Here is a 23,191-nt window from a genome sequence, read left to right on the forward strand (position 1 = left end):
TCCCTAATGGAACTTTCTCAGTGAAACAGAATTCACAAATAGCCCGGTCAGACTATCATAGATTTTTTTCTTATGGTAAAATATCAAACAAACAAAAATAAGTGGTGGGACGGATATAAAGAGACAGAAGTTGCATCATTTTAACAAGGAATGGGAGGAGGATTATTTCTTCGTTATGTCAAACTCAAAGCGTGTGTGTCTCATCTGCCATGCTAGCATTTGCATTGCAAAGAAGGGCAACTAAGAACGGCATTTCAAAACCACATATAAAACCCATGAGACTGATTTCCCTGCCAAGAATGAACTATGAAAAAGAAAGGTGCAATAACTGAATTCTCAACTAGCAGCACAGCAGTCAATTTTCAAAGGACCTGCTACCAAAGGGAAGGCAGCAACCATAGCATCCTATTGTGAGTCACGTTCTTGCTAAGCACAAAAAGTCATTCAAAGATGGAGAGATGATCAAGGAGGTATTTATTAAGGCTGCAGACTCGCTGTTTGGGGATTTTAAGAATAAGACTGAAATCATGGCTGTTATCAACGACATTCAGTTATCCAGAAATACAGTGACACGACGATGTGAGGGAATAGCGGAGGGTCTTAAGGAAAAACTGAAGAACGATATTGGTGAGTTTGAGTGTGTTTTTACAGTATAATCCTAAATCTCGAAAAACTACTGACTTTTGTAGTCATTTTTGTATTACTTTAGTATATCTACATGTTAATTTGGATTCATGTGTTGTTTTTTTCTGACTATGTGAACGAAAAGACACATTTGCCCGTTTTCTCATTGGAAATAGTTACATTTACATTTTTGTTTCCTGGTCACAAAAGCAAAGTTTGTGGGGAATAATTGCCATTTTCTATACTTTTGAGGCATAAGCAATTAGGAAATAACAGAAAGAAAAAGGTACATGTTGTTATCGGATCGGCGCATCTCTACTTGTTTATAGGGGTTACGTGTAAAAACAAAAGTAGGATTTTCATTCAAATCTATACACTGGTAGCAAATGTAACGCCATCAATACATACTGCAAATTACCAACAACGAAGCTTCGAACCTTCGATCAGTAATGTGTTCCAATCCTTCAAAGGTAAACATTTCTGCTGCTGCTTGTGTTTTGAGAAACTCTGCCAACTCCATGGTGTGTCTACTTTCAGGTGATTTATCAAGTTTTATGTGTTGAAATAGTTTCCTAAAATTCCTTTTGATACTACAGAGGATAATGCGTTACAAATGGTCCACAAAGCCGGCATTCTCTCGTAACCAGGCACATTCAAAGCACATATAAACAACAAAGCAGCACGGCACTTAATTACCATGTCACAGTTCGTGCAAGTCATTCATATTTTGTTAAAGCACACAACAAACAGGATGCTTAATTAGATGCAATTAAAGCAGCACCATCAGTCAAATTAGCGGCCATTTTAAAGCAATCGGCCAATAGGCTATATTGTAAATGTTTGCAATATCGGCATAATACTGATCGTTTGCCGATGGTGCATCCGTAACTATAATTACACTACGGCAGGGGTTTTCAAACCGATCCTGGAGTACCCCCTGCCCTGCTGGTTTTTGTTCCATCTGAGGTCTTAATTGCTTAATTGAATCCTTAATTGACTTAAAGCAATATACAATTCAATTAAGTAATTAAGACCTAGGTTGGAACAAAAACCAGCAGGGCAGGGGGTACCCCGGACCAGTTTGAAAACTGGAATAAGTAATGAGAAAGAGTTTATGTTGACTCAACACTTTCCCCATCCAAACTAGGGCTGGGCGATATGGCCAAAATATCGTATCACGGTATTTTTCACATTTTTGATGGTATGATGATGAAAGGACTAAATACATATAGACTATTTCATGACCATAGAATGGCAAACATAATAGGACAAAACTGACTGAGTAGTACTATTTGTTGAACTTTTATTAAGCACTGTGCCAATTACAAAAACTTGCAAATTATATTTTGCTATTCTGTGTCAGTTGTCTTGAAACCAAACCATGTCCACACTATCAACAACGTTGCACCTTTCTTAGGGACAAACTCACAGTGGTCACTTTGCTGGGAAGTTTTGCACGCACTACTCTCCTCCATCTCATCTTCATTCATTGTGAATTTCTCACATTTGTTTATTTATTCAACATGCAAAACATGTGGCAATTATTTTCATTACAAAACAAGGGTCGCGTTTGTGAAGAGCAGTTCTGCACAGAAATTCAGAGATGCGTGTTCTTGGAGTGTTTCGGGACCAGGGGTAGATGGGACCTGTACAAACCGGACGGTCTACACCTATGCAGAATGCATTGGGGCTAATGCATTTGGAGAGCGTATGTGCAGAGAAATTGAGAGTATTTCAAACTAGGGACCAGGGGGGCAGGGAGCTCTGAAAAGGAAAGAAAACAAAGGGAAACTGCTAGTAGGAAAGTCCTGAAATGTTTGTACCTCAATGCCAGGAGTATAAGGAACAAGATGTTAGACCTAGAAGCCACAGTGTTGGCATGTGACTATGATGTTGTAGTAGTGATGAAAACATGACTTACAGAAAATTATGGTGATGAACACAAGTTGAAAGGATACAAACAGTTTAGGAGAAACAGGCAAAATCGAAGAGGGGGTGGGGTGGCATTATATGTGAAAAATGACATTGAGGCAGAAGAACTCAAATTAGATCCCAGTAACATAACAGAATCTTTGTGGGTCAAACTTTTGACTAAAAGATCCAGAGAATTAGTGCTAGGAGTGTGTTACAGACCACCCAACTCAGATATTCAGAAAGATGCTGCATTGTACAGTGTAATCAGGACTGCATGTAGCAAGGATGTGGCTGTTATAATGGGGGATTTCAATTTCCCAAACTTAGACTTGGAAAGCCCAGTTGGGACTACAGAAGCAGAAATAGACATGGTTGAGATGGTAAATGACTGCTTCTAACTCAATTTGTCAGGGAACCAACCAGAGAGAGAACATGCATTGATCTGATCTTTTCAAATGACCAAGAAAGAGTCAGATGGAGACTAGTTGGCAAACTGTGATGACAATATGGTTAGCTTTCAGGCATACTTTCAAAAAACAAGGTCCAAGTCTAAAACAATGGTCTACAATTTTAGAAAAGCAAACCTTGAAATTATGAGGCGGCACTTAGAAGAGGTAGACTGGAGCACACTGGATACAGAGTCAGTCGAAAATTGATGGTTATATTTTAAGAATATACTACTTTGAGATTCAAGAGAAATTTGTATGAAAACTTAGCAAATTGAGGACCAAAAAACATTGGCCAAAATGGTTTAATAGAAGTATGCAAAAGAATAATCAAGAGAAAGGAAATGCTGTATAGCACATACAAAAGGGATTAAACAAAATATAAAGAATATATAGAACTGCAAAGAGATGTTAAGAAAGGGATCAGGAAAGTAAAGAGGGAAACCGTTCTTGGAGCTAAAACTAATGCAAAGGGCTTTTTTCAATACTATAATGGCAAGAGGTCAATAAAGGAAGAAGTGAAATGGGTAAGGTTAAAAATGGAAGTATCTTAGAAAACAAACAAGATGTGGCAAATGTTCTAAATGAGTATTTCACAGAGGTTTTTACAAAAGAAAAAACAGATTACATGCCACAGGATAACAATCAGCCCAGTCAAACCCTGAGAGAGATCAGGATAAATGCATGCCGCTAACTAAAATATTCTTGGGAAAAAAGATTAGATAGAAAATCAAGGGACATCTTAATGAAAACCATATTCTTGGAGATAGTCAACATGAGTTTAGACGAGGAAGATCATGTCTTAGAGTTTTTTGAACATACAACTACAGCTGTAGATCATATGAAAGCATATGGTATGATATAAGCGATTTTCTGCTTTGTGGAGTTTGCAACACTTACACCATTTTCAAGCAATAAGTGGTCTTTTTTCATAACTAAAATAAATCCATGCAATAGATTTAATATGTTAGAAAAGATCTTCATTTTGACAAGACTGCAATTATCATTGCTTCATTTGGAAGCAGACATTGCTAACGATCAATTGTACTCTTTCCTACACAACTTTGCGGTGATGAGAATTAACAGAGATGTTAATGCAGGACCATTAGGACTCATGTGACAGAAAAGGCATAAGTGTCCAACTTGCTTACACTAGCATTCACATATCCATCATCCCATTGGTGTTAATTGGATAGCCCTTTACCATGTCAGTATATATGTAAATAAGAATTGACGTCAACAGAAAAACAATTAATTCTTCATGCATAACACTTACAAAACACTTAAAAAAATAACCCACGGAAGTAGAAGAATCATGCTTCAAATTGGGAAATGTTGCTTACTATACCTGGTTATTATGTGCTGCCTTGCTGCATGTTGATTGAAAAAATAAACACATTAAAAGATCTCAGGCACACGGTTTTTCAAAAACACACATACCCATTGTCCTCAGAGTTGACATAAAACAAACATTATTTTAACACTGAAAAGAGAACCCCCTTGGGTCAAAAGAGATCCATTTCATAAGTTGTACAAAAACAACTAGCCGAATTTGCCCCCAAACATTTAAAGACAGTAGTAGGTAGCTGTAAAGAAACTGATTTGATTAGAAAATGAGTAACAAATCAGATCAGGATAAATACGGAGGAGGTACTAAAGGGACTAGCAGAATTTAAAACAAATCACCTGGGCCACTTAGAACAGGGGATGTGCCAACTGACTGGAAGACAGCAAATGTCATACCAATAGACAAGAAAGCGGACAAAACTGAGCCAGGAAATTACAGACCAATCAGTCTCACCTGCATCACCTGTAAAACATTATTAGACATAAAATAGAGGAGCATCTTCTTGGAGATAGTCAACATGGGTTTAGACAAGGCAGATCATATCTTACTAATTTATTCGAATTTTTTGAACATGCAACTCCAGCTGTAGATCATGTGAAAGCATATGATATGATATAATTAGATTGACAAAAAACTTTTGATAAGGTTCCACACCAAATACTAATCCTAAGTAAGTAGATGGATTATGAACTGGTTGATGTATAGGAAGTTGGAGTGAGGCTGTTAGTGGAGTTCCACAGGGATCAGTACTAGGGCCTTTGCTTTTTCTAATCTATATTAATGATCTGGACTCTGGGATAGTTAGCAAACTTGCAAACTTAGCAAATTTGCAGATGATACTAAAATAGGTGGCTCAGCAGATACAATCTTGGCAGCACAGGCTATTCAAAGGGACTTAGATAACATTCAGTTGTGGGCCGACACCTGGCAGATGAAATTCAATGTGGACAAGTGCAAGGTAATACACGCAGGTAACAAAAATGTCCACTATAATTACACTATGGGAGGAATAGAACTAGATGAAGTATCGCATGAGAAAAACGTAGGAGTCTATGTGGACTCCTCACTTTCTCCATCCAAACAGTGTGGGGAAGCAATAAAAAAGGCAAACAAAATTCTAGGGTATATTGTCAAAAGCGTAGAATTTAAAACAAGGGAAGTAATGTTAAGACTGTACAATGCGCTAGTTAGACCTCATCTGGAATACTGTGTGCAGTTCTGGGCACCACACTTCAAGAAGGATATTGCTGTTTTAGAGGCATTTTAGAGGAGAGCAACCAGACTTATTGCAGGTCTGAAGGGAATGTCCTATTCGGAGAGACTGAGGGAACTGAACCTTTTCACCCTGGAGCAGAGGAGACTACATGGGGACTTGATCCAAGTCTTCAAAATCATGAAGGGCATCGACCACATCAAACCAGAGGAGCTTTTCCAGATCAGCAGGAACACACATGGAAATTGGGCTTCAAGGCATTCAAAATGGAAAACAGGAGACACTTCTTTACACAGAGAGTAGTCGCAACCTGGAACAAACTCCCCAGCAATGTGGTAGATGCTGAAAATTTGGGAACATTTAAAAATAGACTGGATAGGATCCTTGGATCACTTAGTTATTAATGGACACCGAACGAGCACGATGGGTTGAATAGCCTCCTCTCGTTGGTAAACTTTCTTATGTTCTTAAAACTAGTCCAGCTTTTTGACTCGTTTTAAATCTTTTGAGGCGGCCGAAAGGCGACTTAAATGTGAATATGAACGCGCCGGGCCCTGGGCCGGGTGGAAAGCGTCAGTCCGTGATGCAAGTCAAACCACGCCCCCAGAGATTTGTGTGTCTGATTCAAAGGAGATGCCTCTTCTCACCAACACAGACGTAAATACAGACACCAAAAAAGCCAAACAAGACAAGTATTTTCTATATTTTTTAAATGTTATACCAATCTATTGCCTTAAATGTACCGATACATTTCACTAGCTCACATCTTTATATATATATATATACACGAATGACTGTCTGCAGGCAACAGTGAAGGATGGTGGAGGTTCCTTGCAAGTTTGGGGCTGCATTTCTGCAAACGGAGTTGGGGATTTGGTCAGAATTAATGGTCTCCTCAATGCTGAGAAGTTCAGGCAGATACTTATACATCATGCAATACCATCAGGGAGGCATCTGATTTGGCCCCAAATGTATTCTGCAGCATGACACCGACCCCAAACATACAGCTAAAATCATTAAGAACTATGTTCAGCGTAAAGAAGAACAAGGAGTCCTGGAAGTGATGGTACAGCCCCCACAGAGCCCTGACCTCAACATCATCAAGTCTGTCTGGGATTACATGAAGAGAGAGAAGCAACTGAGGCTGCCTAAATCCACTGAAGAACTGTGGTTAGTTCTCCAAGATGTTTGGGCCAACCTACCTGCCGAGTTCCTTCAAAAACTGTCCGCAAGTGTACCTAGAAAAATGTATGCTGTTTTGAAGGCTGTTGCTGTTTGTAGATTTGTCTTCTGTTCACTCACTTTGCATTTAGTTAATTGATAAATATAATCTATTAACATGTCAATTTTTGAAAGCATTCTTACTTTACAGCATTTTTTCACACCTGCCTAAAACTTTTGCACAGTACTGTAATCCGTTAGCTTTGCATATTAATCAGTAATGCATATTCACTGATTCTTCCTAATTATTCCCATATACAGGCTTTTCTTTATTTGCTTTCAAGGTCTTGACCTATAAAAAACCACACCTTTTTTTTGCTCAGGGTTCAGAACCTTTGCTGAGTATGGAGATCCTCCGTATGTCTGTCACCCGTTTCTCTATATTATTTTATTACCATTATACAATTGTAGTGGGAAAATTTACTTATTTATTATTTACTTTATATTCTCTATATATTAATGGTTTCAGTCTGGTCTATAAAGCAATCATTAGTTTGTATTTACTCTGTTCTGGGGGCTACTTTAAATATTAGTTCTTAATGCATTTCTGTCAGAGGGGTTACTTCAATCAAGCATTGTCTTTTCATGATTTCATTCAGTCACTGTCTCCTAGGATATGCAATCAGCTGAAACAGTTAAACAGTGTAAAGGTTGTGTGTTTTGGGGCACAGGTCACAAGGACTTACAACAATGTCTTTGATAAACATCTGCTGCCTAAGAATGCTGACCATCACCAATCAATTCCTCAAACAATTCAACAACAGTAACACATTTAGGTCTGTATTAATTATTATGTACAGCTCTGGAAAAAATTAAGAGACCACTGCAAAATTATCAGTTTCTCTGGTTTTACTATTTATAGGTATGTGTTTGGGTAAAATGAACATTTTTGTTTTATTCTATAAACTACTGCAAACCTTTTTTCCCAAATTCCAAATAAAAATATAAGTGCAATGGAATGGCTGCCATACATGTAGAGATGCTGATTTAAGAAATATGTGCAGTGGTCTCTTAATTTTTTCCAGAGCTGTATATGGTAAACTATTTTGTACAACTGTATTTTAATGAGATGTAATCACTTCCGATAGAGAAGACTCATTGTCTATCTGAAGATACAAAAAGGCTTCTCCAACTCACATTCTTAGTCTTCACTTCATGTGAGAGGAGAGCTCAGTATTTATATTTTCAGCAATAAGCTTGTTACTTCTTCATCAGTCCATCCTGCTATTTACTAAAACCACTACACAATAAACACCTTATTGATTCAGCATGGTCCTGTGGATTCCTTACACATCACATTTCTTACAATGGAAATCTGGAAAGCTGTTTTTTCTCCCTCTTCTCATTATGCTCTCTATATTGTTGTGGCTCTGTTGTACACTGTTCAATAGTGTACATCGTGTTGTAATCCTAATTTTATAAAACATTTATATTCTTGGCTTGCTAGCTCCATCAGAGACATGAAAAACAGCTGTACCCTGTATAAATTGAATAAGTTGTCACATGGCTGCCATGGATTCCGTGACATCAGTATCTTGAGTATCGTTCTGGCAACCACCCTTTCTGTGATGTTCCTGTATATACAGAACAAGAGCTGTACATAGAGCTAATTTACATATTAATTCACTGCTTCGCCTTTAATTTGCATGTCGTCAGGTGACCAGCAGTTCGTCTTGAGTGCAAAAACTAAAACTATGTAAACCCAGAGTGAGATCTTGACTCGAGCATATTGACTCGAGTAAGGTCAAAACACAGGTAACTCTGCCATTGCATTTGCTTTTTGAAGATTGCTTGCTGTCTTTGTATTCTGTAGGTGGGAAGGAAAAGTTTGCAGTAACGTGATTTACCCTACACTTAATAAAATAAATGCAAGTTGTCTATATTTAGGGATGAGTGCTGATATTGCGAAGGAGACCATTTCTCTGTCCGGATGAGAGTACTTAACTTATGCAAACACTGATGCAAGTCCAATGCATCAGAAATAAAACAATGCTGAATTTATTTTATGAGCTACTACTAGGCCTGGTGTTTATTGTTCTAACATTCACAGGTGTGATTGGTGTTATGACTCATAATAGTTGAAATTACGTTGTCTACTGTTTGAATATAAATGGACCCAGGGTTTCCATATTCAGGCCCATCTGAATGGGGGAAACCGTGCATGGACCTATGTCTAATTGAATAAAGAAAAGCACTTCTATTTCACAATTAAACTTACAAAACAATATAATTTGTTTTGAAAGAACAACAAAGTGTATTTTAGGTTTACAAAATGTAAGACAGACCAAGCAATACACAGGCATAACATATTACTTTCACTTGATTTATAATTAAAAGTGTACTTTATTTTTCTGTCAGAGGTATGTTGTTGTGAAGTTAAAATTACAATTTAAATGTGGAATGTTTAAACAAAAAAAAAATGACAAACTATTTTATGTACTTGGGAGTATTTGTTCATTTCTGTTCTGAACCTTTTACAACCTTAAAATTCGATCTGTCTAAAATGTATTATAAAAAATTGTTAAATGGAAATGTGTGCTACCAAAATCCATGGTGTGCTACCATTGTTTACCTTTTGGTAGCCCATTGGACTACCACACATAGTAGTGCAAGTGCACACCCGCAAATGTATTTTAGTTGCACCTCATCAAGGGTATGCATAAATCTAAAGGGTACTGTACATATTTTGCGGTTATATTTTAATTTAAGACATTAAATCAAATTTAGAATGGATGCTATAATTGAATTACATAGTAGTAACATTACCTGATTTCTTAGGAAAACATGCTGAGGCAATACTGCAAATTATATAGGTTAAGCAGCTACCTCATAGTAGCAAGAAGACATGAAATACCAAAATAATGTATATTTTTGAACAACTTCATTCCAAAAGGAAAATAAATAAAATTAAAATCCACTTCATATTCTTATACTGCTACCAATTTTACTAATAATTAAAAATGAAAAACAAAAACATACTCACGTCTTTTCTGAGACACAGCTTGTAGACATGCTGTTATAATGTCAGTGTTTTTCTGGAGCTTGTTGTGCAGTCGGTCCTTTCTCTTAAGTTGTCTGACAAGCTTCGCTGACTGTATCCCTATTCGATATTTCACCTCTAGAATCATCCACTTCAGCTCCTCCATATCTAGTCAGATCAAAATTTAAAAATGTATATATAGAGTGTTCTGGTTTATATGTTAAACACAGTGTGATGTTAAAACATTTTTTTTACAATGAGCACTGTATGTGACTTACATTTTAAAATATATTTTATATTTGCATAAAAAAACAATTTACTAAACTTTTTTACTGACTAATTAAAAACTTAATAATTATGTTCCCACAAAAAATACATAATTAAATTGCTGGGTTGAAATGTTCTCTTTGAAAATGTTTTAGTAAATGGAAACACTTGCCAGGGTTGTCAGATTGGGGGGTATCCCTTAATTCGTGGAAAAAGCCAATTCAGGAGAAATATTGCATGGGGGAAACATGGGGGGAATAAAATAGAATTGACCTTTCGCAAAACCCCGCCCCCAAACAGTCCTTGTCCAATCCTACATTAGCCTACTCTTACTTCTTGAAGAAGTTCCGTCAAGCTTTCGTTATGTAATGCTGATGTTATAGTTATTTGTGCTAATGTGACCATTAATACGACTAACTTGCTACTGCTAATGTTAGCTAGATAGCGAAGCTACCTGTAATAATAGCTTGTTATATCGGGGCAATCATGGACAGGGGCGTGCCTGGGGTGGCCATGCCCTACCCGAAATGAGGCTGCCCCCCCCCAGCGGTCCCCCCTACGAATGCCATCAGCCCCACCCCCACCAGCGAGAACGAAACACCGTCAGCACCCCCCCTTTTGCAAAAGGTCAATTGGTGGCTAATGCAATTTTTTTTTTTAAAAAGGTAATTTAATTACTCTGTCATGATCTTTGAATTTTCTGTAGTGTTCTCATCTTATTACCGTTTAAAACAGCCTGCCCTCTAGTGATAGACCCATAGCTAATAAGGCCTTTTTTTTTTTTTTTTTTAACTACATACATGCACCAGAAATTCACAAGCCACATATAGCCTATAACATTATACTGACTGGTAAAATTCCTTAATGATGCCTAAAACATCAATTAATTACAAAAACACTTAAAATAATTATCCACAAAGATGTGTTATCTTATTTGGATTATTCACAGATAAAAATAGTTTCTGCAGAATACTTTATGAATTTTAAAATTAATTTCTGGACAGCTGTAACTTATTATTTATCTTTGAAAAATCTTTTTCTTTTAACTGAGGTTAAATTTAACTTAAGTACGGAGTACCACAGGGATCAGTAGTCGGAAGTATATTTTTATCATTATACATGCTACCTGTATGTGATACTAATCAAAGACATAAGTTTCACAGCTACACAGACGACACACAATTACATTTGTCAGTAAATCTAGATTGGATTACTGTAATGCCATTCTGTCAAGTAGAACAAAGAGTGATTTCTGCATTTCAGATAGTTCAAAATGCTGCTGCAAGGATCTTAACTGAAATATAAAACATGAACATATTACTCTAGTATTGGCTTCTCTTCACTGGCTCCCACTGCACTACAGACAGGATAGATTTCAAAGTTCTCTTACTAGCATTAAAGCACTAAAGGGACTGGCACCTCCATGCTTAAAATATCTTCTTATGAAATACACTCCAGGTCGGCCATTGAGATCCCAGGAAGCCAGTTATTTAAAAGTCCCTAAAATACACTCTGTTTTAGACTTTAAATCATGACTGAAGAATCATCTTTATAGTCTGTTTTTCTAGCCATTATAACCCAGTGTCGAAAGTGTGCCATGAACATGGTATGCACAATTGTCTTCCGTCATCTCCTGCATTTTATGATCAGTACATGAGCACAATTGTATTTTTTGCCTTCAAGCAATATCCCCTCTGAGGGGCTGATGAGGCTCTTTGACCCACATCCTGAAAGCCCTACAAGGCACAGCCCAACCCATAGAGCTGATGAGATACCCCGCCATGGAGGTCTAACAGTGCACCCACACACCAAAGACTGATGAGTCATCGCCATCCAAGGGCTCTTGATGATCCATCCCCCCACCCCCAAGGGCCAGTGAGAGGGCCCACCAGTGGGAAGACTACAGCCAGCAGCACTGTTTAAGAACTTTCTGATCTTCTTGCTGCTTTAACATAATTATACTGCCTGGAGCACCTAGGTCTTAAGCCATGGACCCCCAGAGTTTTATTTTGTCCTATAACAATCTGCCATCCATAGCACTTTATGTTTTTCTCCCCTCCACACCTAATTGTTTATTGTATCTTGTATACAACTATTGAAATAGCATATTTCGTATTCAAAAATTCATACAATTTAATTTACATATTTTTCATATATTTAAATCTGTTGGGTGTGCTGTAATGTATACCCTACCATATTTTGTTCTGTTGTGGTACCCTTCCTATTTAGCACAGTAAAAAGCTGAGTAAAATTGATAAAGTGAAAGATTACAATCCACATGGAGTGTAACAAATGCAAACCTGTCTTTACTTACGAATTTACTTCTGAAACGGAAGTAGAAACTAGCTTTTTCTCTAGGAACGTTACCTTCGAGACTATATACTGAGATGCACTGAGAAATCACTAAGTTCAGATGGCATGGGTCCCACTGTAACATCACTGTTTGTTAAGAAAGCCTCTGCGAAAGCGGTTTGTTCTTAGTGCTCTGTTTAAGATCTGGTAGAAATGACCACACTTACAACTCATTAATCTACAAACGTTTGCACAATTTTGAATATCAGCTCTGCTGCTTAATCAGTACCCGAGTGCATTTCAAAACGATACATGTACACGGTTTGTAGGAATAAAACAACAGGAAATCTCTCATACATTCCCATGTTTAGTTCTTTGGATCACCGTTTGTTTTGGCTTAACTTCACATTGAGCAGTCTCGATACCAACTTCGTAAAAATATATAGGACAACTGTACATTAAAAAACAAAAATAATAATACCTTTTTGGGTCAGATACTTCATTTGATGCTGTCTGGTGTGTTTCTCTAGTAGTTCCTGTAAGAAGTTTGATCCGGTATTGCTTCGGCCGAGAAAGGCTTCCGAACTGGACGCCTCGGTTGAACTATCAACGCTATCCACACTCTTCCTGCTAGAGCTGATGTAAGTGTCATACAGCTCAACGAGAAGACCATCTAGTATAGATGAACGTAAAACAAAACTGGTCTCTGCGTTGTCCTCGTACAGATGCTCGGTATTAATATGTTCCATATCGTCCCTAACCTCAGTGTTTGGGACTTGGTCTTGGCTCGGGCGTGCTGTGTTGTTAGTATCGGCGAAGTCGTTATTTCCTTTCAACAGCCTGGTTTTGTGTCCGGGAACCCACTGATGAAATCCAGAAAATACGTCGTTTTCTACTTGTGAACAAATGTCAATTTCCAAAAGTTCATTTTGGCTGATGTGTACCTGAGACGCCATTTTCACTAGTGTTCCGTACAGTTATTACACCTCACATTTCTACAGATTATGCGCTGAACAGAAAGCAAGACACCTCCCACTGCAATAAAATGCATGTTTATGTGACATTATTCAGCCTAGGTTGATTCCGCGCTTACTTTGTACTCTCATGTTCTTCCTGTGTCTTGTTGGAAGTTGGAAGAACGCCCCTTGCGCATGGAATAGAACAACCCACTCCTGCTTCACAAACCAGTTTGCTTTTCTTTTTTCCTTCCTAACTTTAAAGGTGGTAGTGAACGTGGCCCACACCTGCGCAGGTAAACACAAAATGTTCTTCCTTAAAGCGGCAATGATTTTTTTTATCATTACTTACGAGATACTAAGATAAATGTTTTTAATTTGTAATCTTCAGTGATTTACAACTAATGCCAGCTGTATGTTTGAGCTCCAAGTTCGTACCCCTCTTCATTCAAAGCGTATTAACGAAAAATCTGAAAATTATTTCGAAAAAGTGCCTGTCTCTACTGTACATCTCATTATAATATTGCATGCATTTATGTATATGCCTTAGAAATATAAATGTTCCAAGAGTTGCCACCAGATTCCTTTATCAATTCTTACTGAAAATGTATTTATTTTGTCAATAAATGCATCGTTTGTGTCATTTTGTGTCGAAATTGGATCACCTCAAAATTTGATTTTAAACCATATTATCTCTAATTCACACAAAATCTGATTCTTATACTGTAAACCAGGGTAAGTTCTGCTGTCCCAAAAAATATATATATGATGAGGCAACTGATTGCTTTTGACTTCTTCTTAGTTAACTTTCAGGTTTAATTAAATAATACTTTAAATAGTATAAGTAACTAAATTATTTTGCCAATTAAAACTCTGCATTGAATTAACCAGAACTTACCATTTTAAGTGAACTTAATGTATACATATGTGTAATGTGTTTGTGTTCTGCTTACAGATTTATTTTCTTACCCTTTAGTTCAAATTACGTTTTGTTAACTTCAATGTATAACTTAGTAGAACTCAAAAGGCAATTGTACAGTTAATCGTCTTTTTTTTAGGCAACTGATTCCTTAGGATAATTGAGTAGCACTAAATGCATGCAATATAAACACACACGAAAACATGTGCAAATGCATAATTAAAACATTATTGTAATAGTAACAATTTGAAAATTGTTTAATAAAAGTGCAATAATGGTGTCATGACCACAAGGTATTTAATAGGTGTGTTAATTTACACAGTGAAACTTTGCTTTGTAGTGTGAAAAGAGGTTACAGTGGATTGCATAATTATTCACCCCCAACAACATGTGTATTTAACATGATATCATGTGAAATAATTTAATTGCACCCATATGGGCCCATTCAAATAATGATGTGACAATTCTAGTAACAATTGGTTGCAGCGCTTATTTAGGTATGTCACAGCAAACGGGGTGAATATGCAATCTATTATTTTCTGTTTTATATTTGTAAAACATTTTCAACAATTTGTAGATTTTCTTTTACAATTTCACATTATGGACAGTTTTGTGTTAATCAGTGGCAAAAACTCAAAATTAATAAACTTTGATGCCATGTTGTAACAATAAAATATACAAAAGTCTTTGAGGGGTGAATACTTATGCAATCCACTGTAAGTGATCCTGTCACTCTGAATCACAAATTATTGCCAAGCCCCTAGATATCACAACTAAAATAAATAAATAAATTTAATATATAATCTCATGTAGAGTCAACATGAATCTTGCTCTAAGAACTAAAAGTAATTAGTTGACATTTTCAGTTTACAAATAGTCTGAACTTTTAGACTTGTTTTAGACAGCTTAAAGAGTCCAGATCATTAATATAGAAGCACAGGCCCCAATACTGATCCCTGTAGAACTCCACTAACAACCCCACTCCAGTTAGAAGCAACTCCTCTAATTGACACCTTCTGTCATGGCACCTGTCAGTGGGTGGGAAATATTAGGCAGCAAGTGAACATTTTGTCCTCAAAGTTGATGTGTTAGAAGCAGGAAAAATGGGCAAGCGTAAGGATCTGAGCGACTTTGACGAGGGCCAAATTGTGATGGCTAGACAACTGTGTCAGAGCATCTCCAAAACTGCAGCTCTGGTGGGGTGTTCCCGGTCTGCAGTGGTTAGTACCTATCAAAAGTGGTCCAAGGAAGGAAAAGCGGTGAACCGGCAACAGGGTGATGGGTGGCCAAAGCTCATTGATTCACTTGGGGAGCGAAGGCTAGCCTGTGTGGTCCAATCCTACAGACGAGGTACTGTAGCTCAAATTGCTGAAAAAATTAATGCTGGTTCTGATAGAAGGTGTCAGAACACACAGTGTGTAGAACCGTCTCGGAAATAAGTGGAGAAGTCGTCGAGATAAAGCAAATAGAACTTTAATCAAGCCGGCTCGGAAGCCCCACGTCAGGAAATTCCTTCAGTGAGAGCTTAATGTTTACAAACATGAGTGCAGCTTTATAGGAAAGTGACGTGAAATCTTATGGTCATTCATCCAATCAGTCCCCAAGTCCGGGTCTGTTTACGATCTGTCCTCCCGTGGAGAGGCGATGGATCCAAAAAGCAGATGTCTGTCTTTGATGTGTACTAGGAAGATGCGATCCCACGGTTGTCATTTCTCCAGACAGGCAGGAGAAACAATTAAGTCACAAACAGATTTTCAACAAAACAGCTGTAGGCTATTTCGGCACTGTGTGATCTTTTATTACTGACAGGAGTTTCTAACAAATGAACCTTGTTGACCTTTTGCTTAGCCTGCTAAAGCTAATCTGCTTAGTCTGTATACAAGCTACTTCTAATGCTAGTGTTAATATAAAACATTATATAATTATCACAAAACACTTTCTTCAACTTTCCTATACAGAGTCTTCACAGTGCATCACAGTTTGTTGGGTATGGGGCTGTGTAGCCGCAGACCAGTCAGGGTGCCCATGCTGACCCCTGTCCACTGCCGAAAGCGCCTACAATGGGCGCATGAGCATCAGAACTGGACCACGGAGCAATGGAATGTGCTGGCCAAACAAGTCCGATCCATGGAGGCCCCACCTCGCAACTTACAGGACTTAAAGGATCTGCTGCTAACGTCTTGGTGCCAGATACCCCAGCACACCTTCAGAGGTCTACTGGAGTCCATGCATCGACGGGTCAGGGCTGTTTTGGCGGCAAAAGGGGGACCTACACAATATTAGGCAGGTGGTCATAATATTATGGCTGATCGGTGTGTATATATATATATATATATATATATATATATATATATATATATATATATATATATATATTTGTTTTTGTTTTTATTGATATATATATCCATCCATCCAGTAGGGGAGATATGCAGGATTACAGAACTGAAAAGCAGGATCTGGAAATCTTGAAAAGTCTGGATCTGGACAAGTGTGATACGATCCTCAATTGCTTTGAAATACCGGGACAAGATCTTTCTGGATTTTCTGATCCCTCATAAAAAAAAATTGGATTTCCAAATCTGATGCAATCTGATAGAGATTAAAAGTTTTGAACTCCCAGGCCCTGGAGAGCTGCAATCTTGCAGGTTTTACAGGTCTCTGTAAATCACTGCATACCTTGAACACAGGGACTATTTGCCTAATTAAGACCCACAATTGGCTAATTTAAGCAGTTAATGATATGCATAGAACAACAACCTGTAGGCCCTGTGGCCCTCCAGGACCCTGATCTAGGTACATAATTGCTGCTTGGCATCATTAAGACCAGGGGTATCAGACTCCAGTCCTGGGGAACCACAGTGTTTGCTGGGTTTTGTTCCACCCCAGCTTTTGGCTCCTTAGTTGGTCTAAATAAACAATTATCTGGATTAATTTAACCTGCCTCCAGACTCTGGAATGTTTTGTAGGTTCAGTGTTTTGAATCATTAACAAATTGTAAGGGATCAGCTATAAAAACGTTTTATTACGTGAGAAAATGACATGACATTAGCTGCATTTACACTGCCATTTCTGATCTGGATCAAATGCATCAGAACATTTGATCATGATCAGTTGTTTTTACACTACCATTTTATCAGGATCAACTTGCCCAGCAAATGGTATTTCTATTGCTATGAGTAATTACATTTCTAAGTTGAATTAATTTAAGATTATACATTGCAATTATTTAAAAGTTGATATCAGGAGGAATTCCTGGGTTGTCTCAACACAATGTTTTTTGTCTCAGCAAATGCACCCTTTATTGCCATGGGCACTTGCATATCTTTGTTACATGCACTTCAGATTAAACATTGCATTGATTTTAAGTATGTGTGAACTTGTACAAAAAAGTTGAGTTTACTTAGAAAGGCAGTGCAGCTATTGACTTAATATTATGAGTTGATGCAACGTTGATGTAAAAGTTTGTTCAACATACTACTTCTCACTTCATTGCATTAAGGACAGAAGACTTTCTTGTTCACTTCCAATAACATGTTTATTTAAACAGTGTTTGAATTATAACAAACATTTCATGCACTTGAGTGTCATACAAGCATTAATGGCTTAATAACCACAAAATGCTATTCAAAAGAGAATATTGTAGCCTGTGCTTTAACCCTTGCATGAATGAATTACAAAACATCTGTCTTCCCCCTTGCTTGATGAAGAATCCCCTTTTAATTGCTCTCAGAAAAATCTGACTGTAGAGTAGATTGAATCAAACAGAGTCTTTATTCAAGCTGATTGGAGAAAAGTAAGACACGCAGGTCTCTGTCCTTACTTCCCTAAAATCATAGAGCTTACATTATGTTATATACATACTGCGATATCCTGGACAGGGTGTGTTTGAACCAATAATGGGGAGACAACTCCCTATCTTATGATATCCTCACTATCTTCCTGATTAAGCTTAAACACAATATTTTCTATTTTATGCCAAAAAATGGAGACATATGTAGCCATTTCGTTATTTATATTCCACACGTATCTAACGCATGTCTAGATAGGCAAAGGGGGGTTGTGTGCCCACTTCCCCATCTTCTTGTGGTTTTACTAGAATGTATGTTCTGTACTAAATTTGTATTGTGTGTCTGCAGAGGGATGCATCTGATACAGACCGGTAGAAGCTGGTCTCATTATGTGCTCTTTGGTAACCTCATGTACGGGTGAGGTATTTGGGGCCTCTTCAGTCCCTCCTGTCAGCCAAGCGTAGCAAAGCGAGAGTAAGCCAAAAACAGAAAGGATAATCTGGCCACAACGCCACAACCCCAAATATAATTGCGCTTAAGTATGGTTGGGATGTGACACCAGATATACACTCACCTAAAGGATTATTAGGAACACCTGTTCAATTTCTCATTAATGCAATTATCTAACCAACCAATCACATGGCAGTTGCTTCAATGCATTTAGGGGTGTGGTCCTGGTCAAGACAATCTCCTGAACTCCAAACTGAATGTCTGAATGGGAAAGAAAGGTGATTTAAGCAATTTTGAGCGTGGCATGGTTGTTGGTGCCAGACGGGCCGGTCTGAGTATTTCACAATCTGCTCAGTTACTGGGATTTTCACGCACAACCATTTCTAGGGTTTACAAAGAATGGTGTGAAAAGGGAAAAACATCCAGTATGCAGCAGTCCTGTGGGCGAAAATGCCTTGTTGATGCTAGAGGTCAGAGGAGAATGGGCCGACTGATTCAAGCTGATAGAAGAGTAACTTTGACTGAAATAACCACTCGTTACAACCGAGGTATGCAGCAAAGCATTTGTGAAGCCACAACACGTACAACCTTGAGGCGGATGGGCTACAACAGCAGAAGACCCCACCGGGTACCACTCATCTCCACTACAAATAGGAAAAAGAGGCTACAATTTGCACAAGCTCACCAAAATTGGACAGTTGAAGACTGGAAAAATGTTGCTTGGTCTGATGAGTCTCGATTTCTGTTGAGACATTCAGATGGTAGAGTCAGAATTTGGCATAAACAGAATGAGAACATGGATCCATCATGCCTTGTTACCACTGTGCAGGCTGGTGGTGGTGGTGTAATGGTGTGGGGGATGTTTTCTTGGCACACTTTAGGCCCCTTAGTGCCAATTGGGCATCGTTTAAATGCCACGGCCTACCTGAGCATTGTTTCTGACCATGTCCATCCCTTTATGACCACCATGTACCCATCCTCTGATGGCTACTTCCAGCAGGATAATGCACTATGTCACAAAGGTCGAATCATTTCAAATTGGTTTCTTGAACATGACAATGAGATCACTGTACTAAACTGGCCCCCACAGTCACCAGATCTCAACCCAGTAGAGCATCTTTGGGATGTGGTGGAACGGGAGCTTCATGCCCTGGATGTGCATCCCACAAATCTCCATCAACTGCAAGATGCTATCCTATCAATATGGGCCAACATTTCTAAAGAATGCTTTCAGCACCTTGTTGAATCAATGCCACGTAGAATTAAGGCAGTTCTGAAGGCGAAAGGGGGTCAAACACAGTATTAGTATGGTGTTCCTAATAATCCTTTAGGTGAGTGTGTGTATATATATATATATATATATATATATATATATATATATATATATATATATTACAGAAAAGTATCCATCTCCCTCAGCCAGCCAGTTCTACCAGCGGGCAAGACGGAGGAAGGAAAGGTGCTTGCGGAGGAGACAGGGAAAAGAGCATCAGAGGCCTTTTTAATGAGACAATGAATGAGTTACAAAGCCAGGTAGATACAAATGAAGAAGACCAGCGCATACACGACCAAGTGCATAACGCCGCCACCCAGATTTGTTAACCAGGACCACCACCCTGCTGTGGAGGGGTTGGTGTCCCGTAATTGGTTACCCACTTTACGTATGTGATCAGCCAAATCATAGATATGTTCAGAAGAATCGGGTATGTATGTACAACACTCCTTACCTATGAGGGCACATGTACCTCCTTGGGCAGCTAACATGTAATCTAAAGCTACATGGTTCTGCAATGTGACAGTCCTGATGGCCACCACTTCAGTGGTGATGTTAGACAAAGCATCAGCGGTATCATTGGCAACAGTTTCTAGCATTGATGCAATCGCGCGGATTTCTTTAGTAATCCGTGCTACCCCAAAATTAGGAAATAATGTCATAAAAAATCTAGTACTTTCATATATTTCTCTTGCATGCAGATGGCTGACAGGGATGCCTGGGAGTGTGGGCACATGGCGTATTGCCGGTTACACATATCCCAAATAGCATACAAATAGCCGGATACACATAGAATCCAATAAGCCCTGAGGCCACAAATCCAGTATGTTCCATTGGTGGATGGCATTAGAGTTTTATAGGTGAAGTTATGATAGAGCATATGTTTGGATTTTATTCCCGTCATGCTACATGAGCCAAGAACTCCAATAGTGATACAAATACTAAACCCTAGCACTCGCCGGAGGGAGGCGTTTTGACGTATACAATCCTCGGAGGGGAGAGAATAGACCAATTTCAGAGAATACATTCTCCGTCTTGTTACAGTAAGTCGGCCAACTCCCCATCCCCCCACCGGTCGACTATACCAGGTTTGATTAGAGTAATGAGTACAGAGGGAGTTGCTACAATTGTTCTTTTGTCGCCATTGTGTGAGATTGGGAGTGATGCCTCCAAAGGCGCACCAATATCGTGAAAACCCACACTCTACGGGTTCTGCCCCTGGCGGGGCACCACTGTCAGCCACTGCAGGTACATGCATACATATCCAACATTTGGACACATTTAATACTTGTCCATATGCTGCAGTGATCTGATGGAATTCGTTCCATTCGTCCTGTGAACTGTGTCTGTCATGCAGAGCATCTGGGGAAGATGTGCTGTTGAAAAGGAAGTGATTATATGCTTCGAGGTTTCATACGTCTCTATATACCACCCCCCCTCTCTTCGGCCGTCCACACAGACAAGGCTGTAGTGTGACAGCAAGAGGGTCTGATAAGAAGAAAGAGAGGATTCTAGTCACAAACACATAGTGGGTCCCGAGAAAGGGAAGAGAGAGAGAACGGGGCGTCGGTAGGGCCCCAAAGATCTGCTGGAAGTCACATCGCACGGCTCGTAATGAGCTCATAAGGAGAGAGCAGAGTCTGACATGCAAGGAGGCACGCAGTGTATAAAGGACAGCGGGGAGATCAACAGTGCAGCCCTTCCCAGTGGAAAGGAGTGGTCAGGACTACACAGGGCAGGCTTCCTGTAAAAGTGAGTGCACCACCATGCCGCTACTCTGAGGATTGTAAGGAATGTGAAAACCCTGCGTCCCACCCAGAAGGACGAGGTTCATGATCATGCCCATAAAATGCGTGCCCTGGGCGTGTCGACGACATGCCTAGGGCAACCTCAGAAGCCCCAGAAGCAAAGATGCAGGCAGTTGAGGTGGCAGAACATCCTCACTGTCAGGGAAGGCGGGCAAAGGAAGTCAGGCAAGTGGTCAATGATGACCAGACAGCCAGATATGTATAAGGTGAGGAAGAAGGCCGGTGAAAACGATGTGAAATAGGTCTTTCACACTATTCTCACAGCAATAATACAATATATAGTGAGGGAAAAAAGTATTTGATCCCCTGCTGATTTTGTACGTTTGCCCACTGACAAAGAAATGATCAGTCTATAATTTTAATGGTAGGTGTATTTTAACAGTGAGAGACAGAATAACAAAAACAAATCCAGAAAAACGCATTTCAAAAAAGTTATAAATTGATTTGCATTTTAATGAGGGAAATAAGTATTTGATCCCCTATCAATCAGCAAGATTTCTGGCTCCCAGGTGACTTTTATACAGGTAATGAGCTGAGATTAGGAGCACTCTCTTAAAGGGAGTGTTCCTAATCTCAGCTCGTTACCTGTATAAAAGACACCTGTCGACAGAAGCAATCAATCAGATTCCAAACTCTCCACCATGGCCAAGACCAAAGAGCTGTCCAGGGATGTCAGGGACAAGATTGTAGACCTACACAAGGCTGGAATGGGCTACAAGACCATCGCCAAGCAGCTTGGTGAGAAGGTGACAACAGTTGGTGCGATTATTTGCAAATGGAAGAAACACAAAATAAATGTCATTCTCCCTCGGTCTGGGGCTCCATGCAAGATCTCACCTCGTGGAGTTTCAATGATCATGAGAACGGTGAGGAATCAGCCCAGAACTACATGGGAGGATCTTGTTAATGATCTCAAGGCAGCTGGGACCATAGTCACCAAGAAAACAATTGGTAACACACTACGCCGTGAAGGACTGAAATCCTGCAGCGCCTGCAAGGTCCCCCTGCTCAAGAAAGCACATGTACAGGTCCGTTTGCCAATGAACATCTGAATGATTCAGAGGAGAACTGGGTGAAAGTGTTGTCGTCAGATGAGACCAAATTCGAGCTCTTTGGCATCAACTCAACTCGCCGTGTTTGGAGGAGGAGGAATGCTGCCTATGACCCCAAGAACACCATCCCCACCATCAAACATGGAGGTGGAAACATTATGCTTTGGGGGTGTTTTTCTGCTAAGGGGACAGGACAACTGCACCGCATCAAAGGGGCGATGGACGGGGCCATGTACCGTCAAATCTTGGGTGAGAACCTCCTTCCCTCAGCCAGGGCATTGAAAATGGGTTGTGGATGGGTATTCCAGCATGACAATGACCCAAAACACACAGCCAAGGCAACAAAGGAGTGGCTCAAGAAGAAGCACATTAAGGTCCGGGAGTGGCCTAGCCAGTCTCCAGACCTTAATCCCATAGAAAATCTGTGGAGGGAGCTGAAGGTTCGAGTTGCCAAATGTCAGCCTCGAAACCTTAATGACTTGGAGAGGATCTGCAAAGAGGAGTGGGACAAAATCCCTCCTGAGATGTATGTAAACCTGGTGGCCAACTACAAGAAACGTCTGACCTCTGTGATTGCCAACAAGGGTTTTGCCACCAAGTACTAAGTCGAAGGGGTCAAATACTTATTTCCCTCATTAAC

General features: G+C 39.3%; 1 protein-coding gene and 1 long non-coding RNA gene across 3 annotated transcripts in view; one reads left to right on the plus strand and one right to left on the minus strand.

Moving 5' to 3' along the window:
- tbc1d30 (TBC1 domain family, member 30) overlaps positions 1-13,400 on the minus strand; it is a 104,243-nt gene extending 90,843 nt beyond the window's left edge. The window contains exons 1-2 of one of the 2 annotated variants that reach the window (XM_066719439.1): positions 12,787-13,398; positions 9,750-9,914 (exon numbers count right to left, since the gene is read on the minus strand). In XM_066719439.1, the coding sequence (XP_066575536.1) occupies positions 9,750-9,914; positions 12,787-13,261 (640 nt within the window). In that variant the 5' untranslated portion in view covers positions 13,262-13,398. Of the gene's footprint in view, positions 1-9,749; positions 9,915-12,786 lie in introns of both variants that reach the window. The other variant, XM_066719441.1, reaches the window with a different exon arrangement.
- A 71-nt stretch (positions 13,401-13,471) lies between these two features.
- LOC136765003 (uncharacterized) lies at positions 13,472-17,545 on the plus strand. The gene is made up of 2 exons (XR_010821284.1): positions 13,472-13,557; positions 16,139-17,545. It is a non-coding gene; the product is annotated as an uncharacterized LOC136765003 (long non-coding RNA).
- Positions 17,546-23,191: the final 5,646 nt, after the last annotated feature.

Source organism: Amia ocellicauda, chromosome 12 (assembly GCF_036373705.1).
Source record: "Amia ocellicauda isolate fAmiCal2 chromosome 12, fAmiCal2.hap1, whole genome shotgun sequence".
Lineage (NCBI taxonomy): Eukaryota > Metazoa > Chordata > Actinopteri > Amiiformes > Amiidae > Amia > Amia ocellicauda.